This window comes from Zea mays, chromosome 6 (assembly GCF_902167145.1).
Source record: "Zea mays cultivar B73 chromosome 6, Zm-B73-REFERENCE-NAM-5.0, whole genome shotgun sequence".
NCBI classification, from domain to species: Eukaryota; Viridiplantae; Streptophyta; class Magnoliopsida; order Poales; family Poaceae; genus Zea; species Zea mays.
In genome coordinates this window covers 41041217-41058616 of record NC_050101.1, presented here as the reverse complement: position 1 = coordinate 41058616, position 17400 = coordinate 41041217, and the positions used below count along the sequence as shown (strand labels likewise).

Below are 17400 nucleotides of genomic sequence, written 5' to 3'. Positions count from 1 at the left end.
GTTTCATATTTTAGAGTCTTTGGTAGCAAATGTTTTATTCTTGTTAAAAGAGGTAGAAAATCTAAATTTGCTCCTAAGGTTGTAGAAGGCTTTTTACTTGGTTATGACTCAAACATAAGGGCATATAGAGTCTTCAACAAATCCACAGGATTAGTTGAGGTTTCTTGTGACATTGTGTTTGATGAAACTAATGGCTCTCAAGTAGAGCAAGTTGGTCTTGATGAGCTAGATGATGAAGAGGCTCCGTGCGTCGCGCTAAGGAACATGTCCATTGGGGATGTGTGTCCTAAGGAATCCGAAGTGCCTCCACAAGCACAAGATCAACCATCGTCTTCCATGCAAGCATCTCGACCAACTCAAGATGAGGATTAGGCTCAAGATGATATTGATGAAGATCAAGAAGATAAGCCACCTCAAGAGGAGGACAACGATCAAGGGGGAGATGAAGTTGATCAAGACAAGGAAGATGATCAAGGTCAAAGACCGCCACACCCAAGAGTCCACCAAGCGATTCAAAGAGATCACCCCGTGAACTCCATCCTCGGTGATATTCATAAGGGGGTAACAACTCGATCTCGAGTCGCACATTGTTGTGAACATTACTCTTTTGTGTCTTCTATTGAGCCATAAAGGGTGTAAGACGCATTAAGAGATTTGGATTGGGTGTTGGCAATGCAAGAGGAGCTCAACACCTTCACGAGGAATGAGGTATGACATTTAGTTCCATGTCCTAACCAAAATGTTGTAGGAATCAAATGGGTATTCCGCAACAAGCAAGACGAGCATGGTGTGGTGACAAGGAACAAAGCCCGACTTGTGGCCAAGGGATATTCACAAGTCGAAGGTTTGGATTTTGGTGAAACCTATGCACCCGTAGCTAGGCTTGAATCAATTCGTATATTACTTGCCTATGCTACTTACCATGGCTTTAAGCTTTACCAAATAGACGTGAAAAGTGCCTTCTTCAATGGACCAATCAAGGAAGAGGTCTATGTTGAGCAACCTCGCGGCTTTGAAGATAATGAGTATCCTAACCATGTCTATGAGCTCTCAAAGGTGCTCTATGGGCTTAAGCAAGCACCAAGAGCATGGTATGAATGCCTAAGAGACTTCCTAATCATTAATGGCTTCAAAGTCGGTAAAGCTGATCCTGCACTCTTTACTAAAACTATTGCAAAAGATTTGTTTGTATGCCAAATTTATGTTGATGATATCATATTTGGGTCTACTGACAAATCTACTTGTGAAGAGTTTAGTAGGATCATGATACATAAATTCGAGATGTCTATGATGGGGAGTTGAAGTATTTTCTAGGATTTCAAGTCAAACAACTCCAAGAGGGCACCTTCATTAGCCAAACAAAGTACACTCAAGACATACTTAACAAGTTTGGAATGAAGGATGCCAAGCCCATCAAGACACCCATGGGAACTAATGGGCATCTCGACCTCGACACAGGAGGGAAGTCCGTAGATCAAAAGGTATACCGGTCTATGATAGGATCTTTACTCTACTTATGTGCATCTCGACCGAATATCATGCTTTCCGTATGCATGTGTGCAAGGTTCTAAGCCGATCCTAAGGAAGTTCGCCTTAGGGCCGTGAAAAGAATCATGAGATATTTAGTTTACACTCCTAAGTTTGGTCTTTGGTACCCCAAGGGATCCACTTTTGATTTAATAGGTTATTCAGATGCTGATTGGGCATGGTGTAAAATTGATAGGAAGAGCACATCAGGGACTTGTCAGTTTCTGGGGAGATCCCTGGTGTCTTGGGCTTCAAAGAAACAAAACTCAGTAGCTCTTTCTATCGCCGAAGTTGAGTATATTGTCGCAGGTCATTGTTGCGCGCAATTACTTTGGATGAGGCAAAACCTCAGGGACTATGGCTACCAATTGAGCAAAGTTCCTCTTATATGTGACAATGAGAGTGCAATCCGCATGGCGGATAATCCTGTTGAACACAACCGCACTAAGCACATAGACATTCGGTATCACTTTCTGAGGGATCACCAACAAAGGGGGATATCGAGATAGCTTATGTTAACACCAAAGAACAATTAGCCGATATCTTTACCAAACCATTAGATGAGAAAACCTTTACCAAACTTAGGAATGAGCTCAATATTCTTGATTCTCGAAATTTTGATTGAAACATTACACACATAGCTCATTTATATACCTTTGATCATATCTCTTTCATTTTGGTACAAATGCAAATTTCGTATTATTTATGTACCAAGGCTATGACTAATGTGTATTCAAGTGTATTTCTACTAAGTCAAAGATTGGAAGGGAAATAGAGTCCTTGGTGACGATAAGGCTTCCACTCCACTCTATCGGTATCAATTACCCTTCGCCGTCACTCCACACCACTCTTCGATTGGTATAACCTTCACTCATATTTTACTTACCAATGGGGGAGAAAGTAAAAAGGGCTCTCAAAAGTCTCCGTTTTTGGCGATTCATGCCAAAGGGGGAGAGAGAATTAGCCCAAAGCAAATGGACCGCACCACCACAAATTTCAAAACTTTAGTTTTCAATTGGTATCTTGTTATTAATATATTTCAAATGGGTATGACATTTTCAATTGGAATAAGTTTTATCTAGCATCTCAAATATATTTCCAATTGGTAAAACCTCTTGAAAACTAAGAGGAGAATTTCACTCAGGGGGAGTTTTTGGTCAAGTCAAAGAAAAAGCATTTGAAACAGGGGGAGAAATTTCAAATCTTATTCATATACCTTTGACTATTTGCAAAAGACTTTGAAAAGATTTTCCCAAAAGAATTTGCAAAAACAAAACAAGTGGTGCAAATGTGGTCCAAAATGTTAAATATCAAATCAAACTTATATACTTAGAAATGCTTTTATTTCAAAATAACTTATGCACATCTGTCAAAATGCAAAATAGTTACATTTCTACAGTTTATATTTGCTTTGGTTTGTGTTGGCATCAATCACCAAAAAGGGGGAGATTGAAAGGGAAATAATCTCAATATTTCCTATAATCGATTTTGGTGTTTGATGACCATCACAAACCTTGTGGACTAACCAGTTTGACCAGTTGATCATTTCACAGGTGCGTAAGTTCATCTACAACTATTCTAAATTGACTGTCCGAAATACCATAGATTATTCCGGATAGGAGAAGCTTTTTGGAAAAACAGACTAAGCGCGGACCGTCCGCGACACCAAAGTGAGCCTTGGACAGGAACACTGCATAAACGCAAGTCTACACTATGGACCGTTCGATGGAGAAGCGAGCACCGTCCGAAACCAAGCGCGGACCGTCCGGCCTCAGGCGCGGACCGTCCAGTCGGTGAAAACCAGAAAAAACCTGAAGGTGACAGGTTCGGTAAAATGTATTTTTAGCGTCCTCGCGGACCGTCCGGGGTGCACGACCGGACCGTCCGTGACTGCCTTTATCTGACATCTGATGACACATTAAATGCTATATAGCCATTGATATAGCCGTTACTGCTGACCGTTGCGATTTCAGCCGTTGATGTGCAGGGGCGGACCGTCCGAATCAGGGGCGCGGACCGTCCGCGGTCAACAGAAAGGAGCAACGACTAGGAAGTGGTTGAGGGCTATAAATACAACCCCAACCACCTCCATTCACTTGACCCTAGCATTCCAATCTTCCACATTCAATACAAGAGCTAGCATTCCATTCCAAGACACAATCAAAGCTTCCAATCTCTCCAAGTTCCACAATTGAGACAAGTGATCATTAGTGATTAGTGACTTGAGAAAGAGAGTGATATGTGTGTTATTTGTCGCTCTTGTCGCTTGGCTTTCGCAATCGTGCTTTCTTCTTCCACATTCTTATTCTTCAAATGACTTGTAATCAAAGCAAGAGACACCAATTGTGTAGTGGTCCTTGTGGGGTCTAAGTGATCCATTTGATTAAGGAGAAAGCTCACTCGGTCAAGGTGACCGTTTGAGGGAGGGAAAGGGTTGAAAGAGACCCGGTCTTTGTGACCACCTCAACGGGGACTAGGTTCGCAAGAACCGAACCTCGGTAAAACAAATCACCGTGTCATCCGCTTTATTTCTTTGTTGATTTGTTTTTGCCCTCTCTTTCGGACTCGAATTTAATTCTAACGCTAACCCCGGTTTGTAGTGTGTGCTTAAGTTTATAAATTTCAGATTCCGCCTATCCACCCCCCTCTAGGCGACTTTCAATTTATATTAACCAATTTATAATATAGTTTAACATTTTAATCACATAAATCCTCTATAAAATCATAACTCCTTAACTGTAACACCGATTTTAGTGGTTCTCGTTCCCACGATCCCGTAGCACGCGTAGATCATTATTATGCAGTATGTTCTTATGTTTGGTGTGATGTTAATTTTGTCTATACCATGTCTGTATTGCTACGACTAGCGCAAGGTTACGAGAATCTGAAGAATCACCCTGGTAACTGGAATCTCAAGTGCCAGACAAGTTGTGCCCTTGACCACTTTTTACCCAATAATGTTCTTTAATATCACTTATTCATGCATAGGTTTAACTTTGATGGGACGCAATAGGTCAGCCTAGTATGTTTATCCTATTTACCTTGTTTACCCCTGAATCATTTGGGTAGTTATGCTATTGCATTATATGGTTTTGCATTATATCCATGTTCCAATTATTATGTTATGTCATTTATGTTCATGTCAAGATCATTATCTTTAATTAGAACATGAAGCTTAACTTAAGAAACACGTGCCACCACAAGGGTGGAATGGGGCGCCCTTGGCTAACTAATTAGGAAAGCTAGTGGAAGACTACCTTACCCGAAAGGGGCAAGGACATTAGGGGAGTTGCATGCAAGGAGGTTCTCGGGTTGATTTTGCTGCGATGGCGGTCAGACGAGGGATTCTTGCAAGTGCTCTTCCCATAAACTATAGCGGGTTTTCGGAAGCTAGTGGAACTTTGTAAAGGCCTCTTAGTGGATACCTAGCCATTCACCTCGGTAGTGTCTAAGGGTCTAGCTAACCCTGGCGACATGGGGTACATGACTTGTGGGTACAGGGTACAACCTCTGCGGAGTGTAAAACTGGTATACTAGCCGAGCTCACGGTCATGAACAGCTTAAGACTCTCGCTTGATTAATCTATGGAACTTAAATTCACTTTGTCATTTGCATTGCATGAGATTATTTATTATGGTTTGGTATTTACTTACATTTAGTAATTGCTAATAAAATTTGACCAACTTATTAAAAGCAATGCTCAGCTTTAACCACTATTGTTGATCAGCCTTACACATCACATGAACTCCCACCTTTGGTGAGTTCATGCCACATTATTCCCCACAACTTGTTGAGCGATGAACATGTGTGAGCTCACCTTTGCTGTCTCACACCCCCATAGGAGACGAACAGGTGGTTCAAGAGGAGCCACGCAACGAGGAGTTCGATTCGATCTTGGTGGCGTCTCCCAGTTGACTTTCTGGCGCCAAGGATGGATTTTAGTCCGATCTATATTTATATTTTATTTTGTAAGACTTCCACTATGTAATAAGTACTCTGATTATATTGTGACATTTATCTTTATACACTCTGTTATTATATATGTTGTGTTCTTTGGCGCATGTATGAGATGCACCCAGCTTTGTCACTTAAATCCGGGTGTGACACAAGGTGTCCGGTCGATTTTCTGTTAGAGCATCTCCACTAGTTTAAAAAATATCTAAAAATAATTTAGTCTTTTTCTTCTCTACTTTTTCGAAGCACGAGTTTCGTTTATCATAAGTCACGGCTAAAACACATAGAGTAGATCTATTTTTTCTTCACGTCTCAACTCATAATTAGAACTTTTTTTTGCAATTTAACTCTTTCTATAAAATATTTGTGGTCACGTGTATTCTCGTTTTTTAACCCTTTGCTTAGCATCATAAGCCTTAGCGCTGAGATAACACAGTTATGGCGCCGAGGTATGGACGTGCTGCGTTGGCGCCTAGCACGGTACCACATGTTATGACAGAAAGTTCACAAAAATACAATAATGACCATTTAAAATTTAATGTCATTCTAAGGTCTTAACAATAAGTATCATCAAAATAATAATTTGTTTTCTCTTTTGTAATTGCCACTATCTCACTTTTCTAATTGAACAAGATAAATCTTTTGTGGTAGACGAAGACTAAGATCCGTGACGCCGAGCTCGTAAAAATAGCCCTTAATATATTAAATTAGTGTACACAAGAACCATTAATCGATCGAGAAACACTATCATACCATACAAATGTTCCTTCTACGAACACTCCATAATATCATATAAATGTTCATTCAACAAACACTCCATATTAATAGGTGCCTTCCCTAACACCCTAACTTCATAATATGTCAATGCAACCTTGATGCTATTTTGGTTTTCATATTTCTCTATGCAGATTTAGACATTTAACCAACCAGACAAAGAAGGAAAAACAATCAAAGATTTAAAATAAAAAATAGAGAAAACAACAACAGTTGACAATTGTGCAGTGGTGGTGGTGACTGGCCTCTTCCAATGAATATGTCATCACAAAAAAATCCACTTATATGATAGGCACTCATACATTTAAAACGTAAGGTATTGAAAATGTAACATGTATATAAGAACCATATAAAATATTTACCTTGTACAATCAAGAAGGTGAGACATAAGCCATTACAAAAGAGAAAACATATTATTGTTTCATTGATATCTATTGTAAAAACCTGAAACATGATAGATTGTATTTTTGCGAGCTCGGTGTCATTACATGTGACGCTGAGTTAGGCGCCACATAAGCGCCAATGTAGCACAATGCCCCATACCTCAGCACCATAAGTCATGGTGCTGAGCCGTGTTACCTCGGCGTCGTGGCTTGTAGCACCGAGCAAAGGGTTCAAAAACAAGAATAAGTCTTCCAAGAGACCAAAAGTAAAAATATTATGAGAAAAGGGTTAAATTGCAAAAAAAATCAAACAATCATGTCGTTACTTCTCAGATGGGCCATGAGAAAACATCCAAAACCAACATGACACAAAGCCACACGCTGCACAATGCTTCCAAATAGTACCACCTTATTAGTAGAAGGAGGACGAGCGACAGGTCTTCTTTTTAATTCATACCCTTCTCTGTCTTTTGGCTAAGATAAAGTGCATCGCACTTTGAATCTGGTATGTGGATCATATGTCGACTTTAATTTTAAATTTATTTTTTTGGGAGGATCAACTTTATTTTTAAATTTATTTTTGTGGAGAGGGTACATCACACTAGCTTGCCACTAGACCCTCGGATGTTGTACAATTGTAATACTATATCGTTAAATATGATTGGTGTATCATCACAACGTATGAGTATTGTACTAGTACTCCTTTAAAGCACAAGTTTCGTGCATCATACGTCACACATAAGGTGTGTAGAGTAAATATGTTTTTCCCACGTCTCCCCGAACAAACTGTTTGTTACCTTCTATATAGGTCGAGCTCAACAAGACATGAAGCCATACGCAACACAACGCTCCACAATAATACCACTTCGCTAACTCAAAGTAGGACAAGCGACCGAGCGAGCTATAAAAAAAGAGCAGATCTCCTTTTCAAACTCATACCTCTCTTGGACTTTTGACTAAGATAAAGTGCACCATTTAATATATGATACGTGGGTCATATGTTCACTTTAATTTTAATTTATTTATGAGTATGGTCCACTTTAATATTAGATTTATTTTTTGTGCGAGGGCCCTCGTACTGGTCTTATCACTGGACCCTCGGGTATCTCACTATACCATCAAATATGATTGGTATATCATGGCAACGCACGGACATTGTACTAGTATGTTATTAACAAGTCATGGTCGAGTCGTTCCTTAAATACGACCTCCAAATATAGCGACTTTTTAAATATCCCTATTTAGTCCCCTAGGGTGTTTGGCACTCCCAATCGCCTATTTTATGTGTCAATTGCACTGAGAAATGACTTGTCTGACATCGAGTTCGTGCTCGTGTACAAGTGATGCACTTTAAATAATTTGAGCTACAAAAAAGTTGATTCCATCATCCTCGTTTGAGAAGTCAGAAGATAACCTATCAAAAAATTTAGAGAAAAACATATAATCCTGATTCATATGAATAAAAATAATATTCAACAGAAAAATAATGAATATTGAATTTTATCGTACAAACGGAACCAAATTTAAATCTGTAAGCAAATAACTATAAAAACTGAGTTAGCATGATTTAAAAATATTTAACAACCTAAGAATTAGGAACCGTTGAAGGCTAGAGTTATTTTTTGTTCATCGTATAATCTGAGTTTAGGGAGCATTTTATAGGAACTAATGGAGATGCGAGAACGACCTGCCATGTATTGATTGATGCCGTCGTAATCCTCTCTCTACTTCTGTGTGAGTTTGTTTGGATCCCATGAGCTTACAACGGGTAGATAAGAATTAGTTTGAAACTTGCCACTAGCTAAAATTTAGCTGTCAAAATATAGCCGTTAGGAATCAAACAGGGACAGCTAAACTTTAGTTGGAGGCCAACAAATACATATCATCGTCTTTAGCTATAGGCGATTCATGATACCCCCACCAAACCGAATTCCCAGCTCACCAGAAGAAACTGAATTTGGAAGAGAAAAAAACGACAAAGGAAGATATAAATGAGTGCCAAACCACGGCGGCGGTGCATTGAAAATCTGCCGTTTTTTTTTCTCTCCACAAGAACAGAAGCCAAAATCTGCCGTTTTTTCAACCATATATATATTACACGTTACGAGTAGTCCATCACCAGGGCACCACCACGGTACACTCTCCTATACAAAAACAAAGGAAGGAACAGAAGCCATGACTAGCAACAAGAACACTGCCGCCGCCAGGGCGACGGCGACGGTGGCGGTGTTGGTACTAGTAGCGGCGACGCTCCTGGCAACGGTGGCGAATGCACGGCCTTGCTTGGACGGCGTGCTGCCTCCGTCGACGACGTCACATGGCGTGGTTGGGGATCTGCTGCCGCGTAAGATCATCCCGCCCTCTGGGCCCAGCGACTTCTGGAGCCCCGACGACGAGCCGTCGCCGCCACCGCCTGCGGAGGCGACAGTCGATCGCGGTAATTGAGTGTGAGGAGGAGTGGTGATGGATGAGAAATGCTGGTGATGTATAATGCCATTTGCGAGAACGAGCTTGAATAATCAACAAGAGCGCAGGGTCTTGATCATTTCCCTTGTGTTTTATATATCATCTCGATCTAAATGTTCTCCTTCGTTTGTTTGAAAATTATCTGGATCTTAAGGTTTTTGAACCTGATTCTTTTTGTTATATAAACCGAGCCAACTCCTTCGTTTCCATCTTAAATTGAAACGCAGATCCCCTACGGTCCTAGTCCTACCGATTATTATGATACGTTTTCTATAAGGAAATTAAATATTCTTGCCGTTGCGAGTAGAGATGTCAATGGAGCCTCGTCAGATTTAAACATCCTTGCTGTTGGGAGTAGAAATGTCAATGGAGAGGTTTAAACATCCCATACCCATTCTCATAAACCTATACATATCCATATCCCTATCCCCATCATGGATATAGAATTCATCCCTACACATCTCCATTCGAGTATCCGGTTTTTAATGGTTCCCCATCCTCTTGATAAAAAAAATATAATTATATTATATTTTATATGACATTAACATACACACGACACACAATGTTGGGGCGAAGGCATAGGCGCCACCCTTCGCTCGAAGTCTTCCCTTCGCTCGATGTCCTCGCTGCAGCAACTGAGCCAACAGACAAAGCAGGCAGAGACACCCTTCGCATGTACCGCATCAGACGAAGACTGGCGACGAGGGGCACCCCACAGCGCAGCTTCGTCCAGCTCGGAGGCCCACGTGTGATCCGGCCCATTGCTACGGGCCCCGCGTGGCCGCCGTGCGTTACGGGCCTAATTTGTGAAGACATCCCTGTAATTACGGTCTGTAACCCCGCTTTATGGGAATATTCCGGGGATAATCTAGGTAGCTGAGGGCACATGCGTCCTTAGCTCAAGGCACTGCGCGCTCAGGTACCTATAAATACCCCTGTACAGTGCCCGTGAGAAGCCAGAAAAACAGTGCTTTTGCCATCACGTGCTAAAACCCTGTTTGTGCCTACATTCCCCCTACCGTTGGATCGACTTGTGCCCGTGTGTAAGTTCCAACATTTGGCGCCCACCGTTCGTGCTACGAGAAAACCACCCGCGATGGCACCCAAGAGAGCTAACCCGAAGGCTGACGAGGCTGCGAAGGCAGCACTGCTCGCCGCAAGAAAGGGCAAGGCCCTCGCCCTCACCCACTCCACCCACCAAGAGGCCACTGAAGACAACGTTCCTCGCGCCTGCGAAGACGGCCCCCTTCGCACCTGCGACCCTGAAGGACAACCGCAGCCGCCCTCAGGCTTCGCACCACCGGAGGGCGCAGACCTCACCGAGGACGGTGAAGTCCTCGGCGTCTCAGCAGAAGAACAGCTACAGCTCCGCGCCCTGCGCCTCAAGAACCACAATCTCCAGAGGCAGAAGGAGATACTGGAGGCCAAGCGCCAGCGTGTGTCCGCACTAGCCAAAGTGCGGCAAATGATACGCGACGAAGAGCAGAAGGCCCAAGAACTCGAGCGGGAGATTGCGCTGATGCAGCGCGAAGGCCATTCCGGCCTGCAGCACGAGGCACCCACCCAGCAGCGCGCATAACTCGAAGACACGCGCGAAGGCCACTTCGGCCTGCAGCATGGGCCCCCCCTGCAACACCGCGCCCAACCGGAGGACCTGCGTTTCCCCCAGCGCGACTTCACCTTCCCGCACGCCGCGTCGTTCCAAGGGGTCAACTATCTCGATGAGCGAAGTCCCCTGGCGCCACACCTGCAAGTGACACCTTGGCCAGCTAACTTCCGGGCAGGGACTTATCCCAAGTACAACGGCAGCACCGACCCGGCTCAATACATAATGAGTTATCAGGTCGCCGTTGCATCTGCCGGAGGGGACGACGCCACAATGGCGAAGTCTTTCATCATCGCCCTCGAGGGCCCGGCACTCACCTGGTTCACCAGGTTGCCTCCGCTGTCCATTGATTCCTGGAGGAGTCTCCGGGACAAGTTCCTGCTCAACTTCCAAGGGTACCGCCCAGACACCGACGCCCTGGCCGAACTCTCGCTATGCAAGCAGCTGGAGAAGGAGACTCTGAGGGAGTATTACCGCAAATTTTTAACACTCAAATCACAGCTGCCCTCAGTCGATGACCAGATTGCCATCCACTATGCTATCAGTGGCCTTCGCGCCGGTGTCCTATACAGCCATTGCATCAGAGATCCGCCAAAGAGCCTCCAGGAGTTATATCAGCTTTTTGAAAAGTACGCCAGATCCGAAGAACTCCACCAGTGCAAGATTGAGTCCCAAAGGAAGCCAAAAGATGTCCCACAGTCCAGCCGCACGTGGACAAGGACTCCGCAGCCAGACTCCGGTCGAGACGGCCGCAGCCAGCAGCAAGTGCACAACATCGCCAACCAGCATCCCGCTGCTGACCCCCCTCGCCGCCAGGAATATCCCCCCCAGGGCCACGGAAATGGCACTCGTGGTAGGGGCCGAGGGCGCACACAGCCGCCGCGCCGATTCTACTGCCTCTTCCACGGCGAAGACTGCGCCCACCAAACCAAGGACTGCCCCGAAACGAAGGCTACCAGAGAGAGGATGGCACGGGCGCAGCCAGCCGACAACCCCAGAATTGTCGCGCACAATTACCAGCAACCCCCTCCACCATATATCCACGCTCCCGCCCCGCATCCACCGCACCACGCTTACCAACACCATCAGGAAGTACAAATCGTACCTCCTCCACCCCCACCACCACACCAGCAACATCAGAACATCCCCAATGCCCCAAAGCAGGAGGACTTCGCCGATCAACCATATCGCGGAGTCATCCACATGATAACTGGGGGGTCCAGCACTGACTTCGACACCAAACCGCAGAAGCGGGACCATTACCGCAGCATCAACCATGTCGCCGTCACGGGTCTAGTTGTGCAGACTAAGTGGTCCCACATACCACTAACCTTCGACGCACGGGACGTCGACTTGCGCAGTGCCCCCCACTGCGACGCCATGGTGATCAATTGCAGCGTGGCAGGCTGGGACTTGCACAAAGTCCTAGTTGACAACGGCAGTCAGGCGGACATTATCTTCCTTCACGCCTTCGATCGCATGGGCATAAGCCACAGCCTGCTTAAGCCTTCGGACAACCCGCTGTATGGCTTCGGTGGCAAGGGCACCTTCCCCGTCGGCAAAATAGAGCTGCCTCTCTCCTTCGGTGTAGCACCCAATGCCCGAAGCGAGCAGATAACCTTCGACATTGTGGACATGGTATATCCTTACAACGCCATCATGGGCCGGGGCTCCATTAATAAGTTCGAAGCAGCCATTCACGGACTGTACCTATGCATGAAGATACCAGGCCCGTTAGGCGTCATCACAGTCTTCGGCAATCAACAGACTGCGCGCAACATAGAGCGAGACTTCGTGCCCGGTCAAAGAAACGTGCACTGCCTCACGGCCCAGCGCGAGGTCCCCGCGCTTGCCAGCCCAACCAATAAGCAGCACGACAAGGCCCAGCTGCAGAGCAACGACGGGACCAAGATTGTCCCCCTCGACCAGGCCACGCCCAGGCAGACAGTCATTATCAGCGAAGACCTTACTTCGCATGAAGAAGAGAAGCTCCTCTGCTGTCTGGCCAAGAACAAAGATGTCTTCGCCTGGTCGGCCCTCGACCTGGTCGGGGTTAGCCGTTCAATAATTGAGCACAGTTTGGGAATCGACCCTTCGGTGCAGCCGAAAAAGCAGCGCCTTCGCAAAATGTCCGACGAGAAGACGAAGGCCGCCAAGGCAGAGGTGCACCGCCTCCTGGAGGCCAAATTCATCGAGCCGGTGGCTTACCCCACATGGCTCTCCAATGTCGTCATGGTGCAGAAAAAAAGCGGGAAGTGGCGAATGTGCATCGACTTCACCAGTCTCAATAAAGCCTGCCTAAAGGACAATTTCCCGCTGCCACGGATCGACAAAATAGTCGATAGCGCGGCCGGATGCGAAGTCATGTCCCTCCTCGATTGCTTCTCCGGTTACCACCAAATATACATGAAGGAAGAAGACAAGGCTAGCACCAGCTTTATAACACCCTTCGGCACATATTGCTTCATCCGAATGCCGGAGGGACTCAAGAACGCCGGGTCCACCTTCTCCCGGCTCACCAAAACTGTGCTCGAAGGGCAAATCGGCAGGAACATATTTACATATGTGGACGACATCGTCGTCGCCAGCAAGAGCAAGGAGGACCACCTCGCCGACCTCGCTGAAACATTCGCGAACATGCGAGACGCACAACTCCGCCTAAACCCGGAAAAGTGCGTCTTTGGCGTTCGCCAAGGCAAAATATTGGGCTACCTGGTATCACACCGCGGCATAGAGGCCAACCCAATAAAGATTCAGGCCATCTTAGACATGACGCCTCCGCAGTCCGTCAGGGATGTCCAGCGACTAACAGGCAGATTGGCCGCCCTCAACAGATTCATCTCCAGGTCCGCCGAGCGAAGTCTCCCCTTCCTCAAGACACTCCGTGGCGCAAAGGACTTCGCCTGGGGACCAGAGCAGGCGGCAGCCTTCGCCTCATTGAACAGTACCTGACAGAGTTGGCCGTCCTCACCAGCCCCGACCCCTCGCTCCCCCTGCTGCTCTATGTCGCGGCTTCGCCACATGCGGTCAGCGCGGCACTAGTGCAGGAGCAGACTGTCGAAGGCGTTGTCAGGCAGCGCCCCGTATACTATGTCTCCGAAGTGCTGACACCGTCCAAGTGCAACATGACAGAGCTGGAGAAGATTGCCTACGCAGTCGTCATGTCGTCGCGCAAGCTGCGCCATTACTTCGAAGCATTCAAGGTCCGGGTCACCTCAAACAGGGGACTCGGCGAATTATTCAGAAACCCGGAGGCGTCGGTGAGGATTGCCAAGTGGGCGGCCGAACTCTCCGGCTACCACATCTGCTTTGAGCCCAGGACAGCAATAAAGTCTCAAGTCCTGGCAGACTTCGTCGTCGACTGGACTGGGCCAACAACACAGCCAGACCCATCCGCAGGGAAGGTTTGGACGATCCATTGCGACGGCGCATGGTGCCATGCGGGGGCTGGCGTCGCTGCAGTCATCACCTCACCAGTCGGGGTCAAGCACAGATATGCAGCACGACTCAGCTTCAATCTGGAATCCGACAGATGCACAAACAATATAGCAGAATACGAAGCAGTCATCCTCGGCCTCCGCAAGCTGAGGGCCCTCGGAGTCACCACCTGCATCATCAAAACAGACTCCAAGGTAGTTGTCGGCCAAGTCGAGAAAGACTACGCGGCAAAAAACCCCTCGCTCATGTAGTACCTTGCGGCCATCCGAAGTCTCGAGAGGCAATTCAAGGGGTTCACCCTGCAGCACGTGGATCGGGCCAAGAATGAAGAGGCCGACGCATTGGCCAAGGCTGCCGCCAGGGGCGAAACTCTGCCCTCCGACGTGTTCTTCCACATCATCGGCACGCCAGCCGTCCGGAGCCCCGAAGGGCTCCAAATAACCAACGACAGCGAGGGCCACCGCATAGTCAACCTTATCATGACCGAGGACTGGCGGGCACCAATAACCCTGTTCCTACAGGGGTATTATCATCCAGCCGACGTCAGTGAGGCCAAGCGCCTCAAACATCGAAGCCGAGACTTTGCACTGATTGAAGGCCAGCTCTACAAAAAAGGGGTCAGCCAACCAATGCTGAAGTGTGTCACCGAAGCCGAAGGCATGCAGATCCTACGCGAAGTCCACAGCGGCACGTGCGGCTCACACGCAGGGCCAAGGGCCCTAGCTGCTAAGGTGATCCGCCAGGGTTTTTACTGGCCCGCAATGATTTGCGCCGCAAATCGAGTCACCCGGTCCTGCGAGGCCTACCAGAAGTTTTCTCCTCGGTCAGGCAGCCCCTCGCAGTATATAAAGCTGATCGCCCATACATGGCCTCTCCAGCGTTGGGGCCTGGACATCGTCGGGCCCCTGCCCACCGCTCAGGGGAACCTTAAGTTCGCCTTCGTCGCTGTCGAGTACTTCACCAAATGGATCGAGGCGCGAGCTGTCTCTACAATAACATCAAAGACTGCCCAAAAATTCTTCTGGCAGAACATTGTTTGCCGCTTCGGAGTACCGTCTGAGATGACAGTTGACAACGGCAAGCAGTTCGATAATCAAGACTTCAAAGATTTTTGCTTCTCCATTGGCACCAAGCCTGCCTTCGCTTCAGTCTATCATCCGCAGTCCAATGGGGTCGTGGAACGCGCCAACGGGAAAATCTTCACAGCTGTCAAGAAAATGCTCCTTGATGAAAAGAAGGGCAGATGGACCGATTTGCTACCAGAGGCAATATGGGCACTAAACACGACTGAGTGCAGGGCGACCGGGTTCACTCCCTTCCGCCTTCTATACGGATCGGAGGCCATGACCCCGCAAGAAATAAAGCATGGGTCCCCGCGAACAGTCCCGTCAGCCGTCCCCGACGTGGACGAGCCAACTTCAAAAGATCTCATCGACAGAGACCGGGTCTTCGCCCTACAGGCCCTAAACAAATACCAAGCCCAGACCAAAGCATGGCGCGACCACGCAGTCATCCCGAGGGAGTTCAGCGAGGGGGACCTCGTACTCGTCCGAACAGCTCGGACGGAGTCCAGGGGCAAGCTGGAGCCCAAGTGGGAGGGCCCCTTTATAGTCAAGACAAAAGCTTCCCCCAGCGCTTACAGGCTCACAACGCCAAACGGCGAGGACCTGGAGCACTCCTGGAACATCGACAACCTTCGCAAATTTTTTGTTTGACTCATTAGGGCTGACTTCGCCCTTGTAATTCGCCAAAAACAATCTTGTACCGGCCCGCACTCTTTTCCTCCCAGGGGGTGAGGTTTTTAACGAGGCGGAGCCATGTAATATATGTGTGAAAAATCCCCCGCAAAAACATGCGTCGAAAAAAGACCGCGACGACGGTCTTCGACATTCGACCAATTCGAGGTCACCGCGAGGCTAAGCGCTAGCCACCCTCGCGTGCGACGAATCCGCGCAGAAGTCGCCTAAGGGTGCAGCCGGACTAGCACAACAAGTGCGACAAACACGAAGTCTATCACGAAGACTATCCGCGCAGAAGTCGCCTAAGGGTGCAGCCGGACTAGCACAACAAGTGTGACAAACACGAAGTCTATCGCGAAGACTATCCGCGCAGAAGTCGCCTAAGGGTGCAGCCGGACTAGCACAACAAGTGCGACAAACACGAAGTCTATCGCGAAGACTATCCACGCAGAAGTCACCTAAGGGTGCAGCCGGACTAGCACAACAAGTGCGACAAACACGAAGTCTATCGCGAAGACTATCCGCGCAGAAGTCGCCTAAGGGTGCAGCCGGACTAGCACAACAAGTGCGACAAACACGAAGTCTATCGCGAAGACTATCCGCGCAGAAGTCGCCTAAGGGTGCAGCCGGACTAGCACAACAAGTGCGACAAACACGAAGTCTATCGCGAAGACTATCCGCGCAGAAGTCGCCTAAGGGTGCAGCCGAAATAGCACAACAAGTGCGAAAAACCCCGAAGTCTACCACGAAGACCATCCACGCAGAAGCCGCCTAAAAGGCGCAGCCGAACTAGTACAACAAAGGCAGAAACGACAGCATCAAACCGTCCGCGTTAAAACCGACTATAATCACACCAGCACAGCATAACAAAACATACTAGGCAAAATACACAACGCCTCCGCAGGCACAGGCGAGCGAGGGCACACAACTTCATCGTATAAGCCTTTACACATATACGCGCGAGGGCGCCACACCCTACATCGGCTCAACCTTAGGAATAATTCCCATCTCCCTATAATTAAACAACATTATCCTAAGCTCCTCACCCGCAAAAAGACTCCGCAGTTCCCCTTCCCCTGTACTCGCGGCGGCCGGCAAAGACAACAGTTCCTGCCGACCAGCCCTACTCACACGAAGCCGAGACCTTTCCTCCGTGCTAACTCTACGCTTTGCAACCGCCCTTCGCCGTCGGCGCCCGGTGCTAGGACCTGGCACATCTTGCGCGTCCGCAGCGCGCGGCGAGGTCTCCGCCGCAGCCACATCCAAAGCCGCGAAATAGTCCAAATCCTCCTCCAACGACTCCTCAGTCCACTCAACCGAGCTCCCAGAATCAGCAACACCAAAAAACTCAGAAAATTCAGATCCAGATCCACCACATTCATTACCACCTTCCGCGGCCGAAGCCGCCAAAAATTTAGCAGTAGCGGTTGCGTGCGCAGGCCCAAAATCTTGAACCTGCGCAGCAACCAAAATTCAGTAACATATCCAAAATTCCCCAACCCTATTACACCCA

The 17400-nt window shown here is 47.6% G+C and overlaps 1 protein-coding gene across 1 annotated transcript; it reads left to right on the top strand.

Moving 5' to 3' along the window:
* The first annotated feature begins 8755 nt into the window (after nucleotides 1-8755).
* LOC100193868 (uncharacterized) lies at nucleotides 8756-9183 on the top strand. Its single transcript, NM_001328647.1, has one exon. The coding sequence runs from the start codon at nucleotides 8814-8816 to the stop codon at nucleotides 9081-9083; it is 270 nt and encodes an 89-aa protein (NP_001315576.1). The 5' UTR covers nucleotides 8756-8813; the 3' UTR covers nucleotides 9084-9183.
* The last annotated feature ends 8217 nt before the right edge of the window (nucleotides 9184-17400 follow it).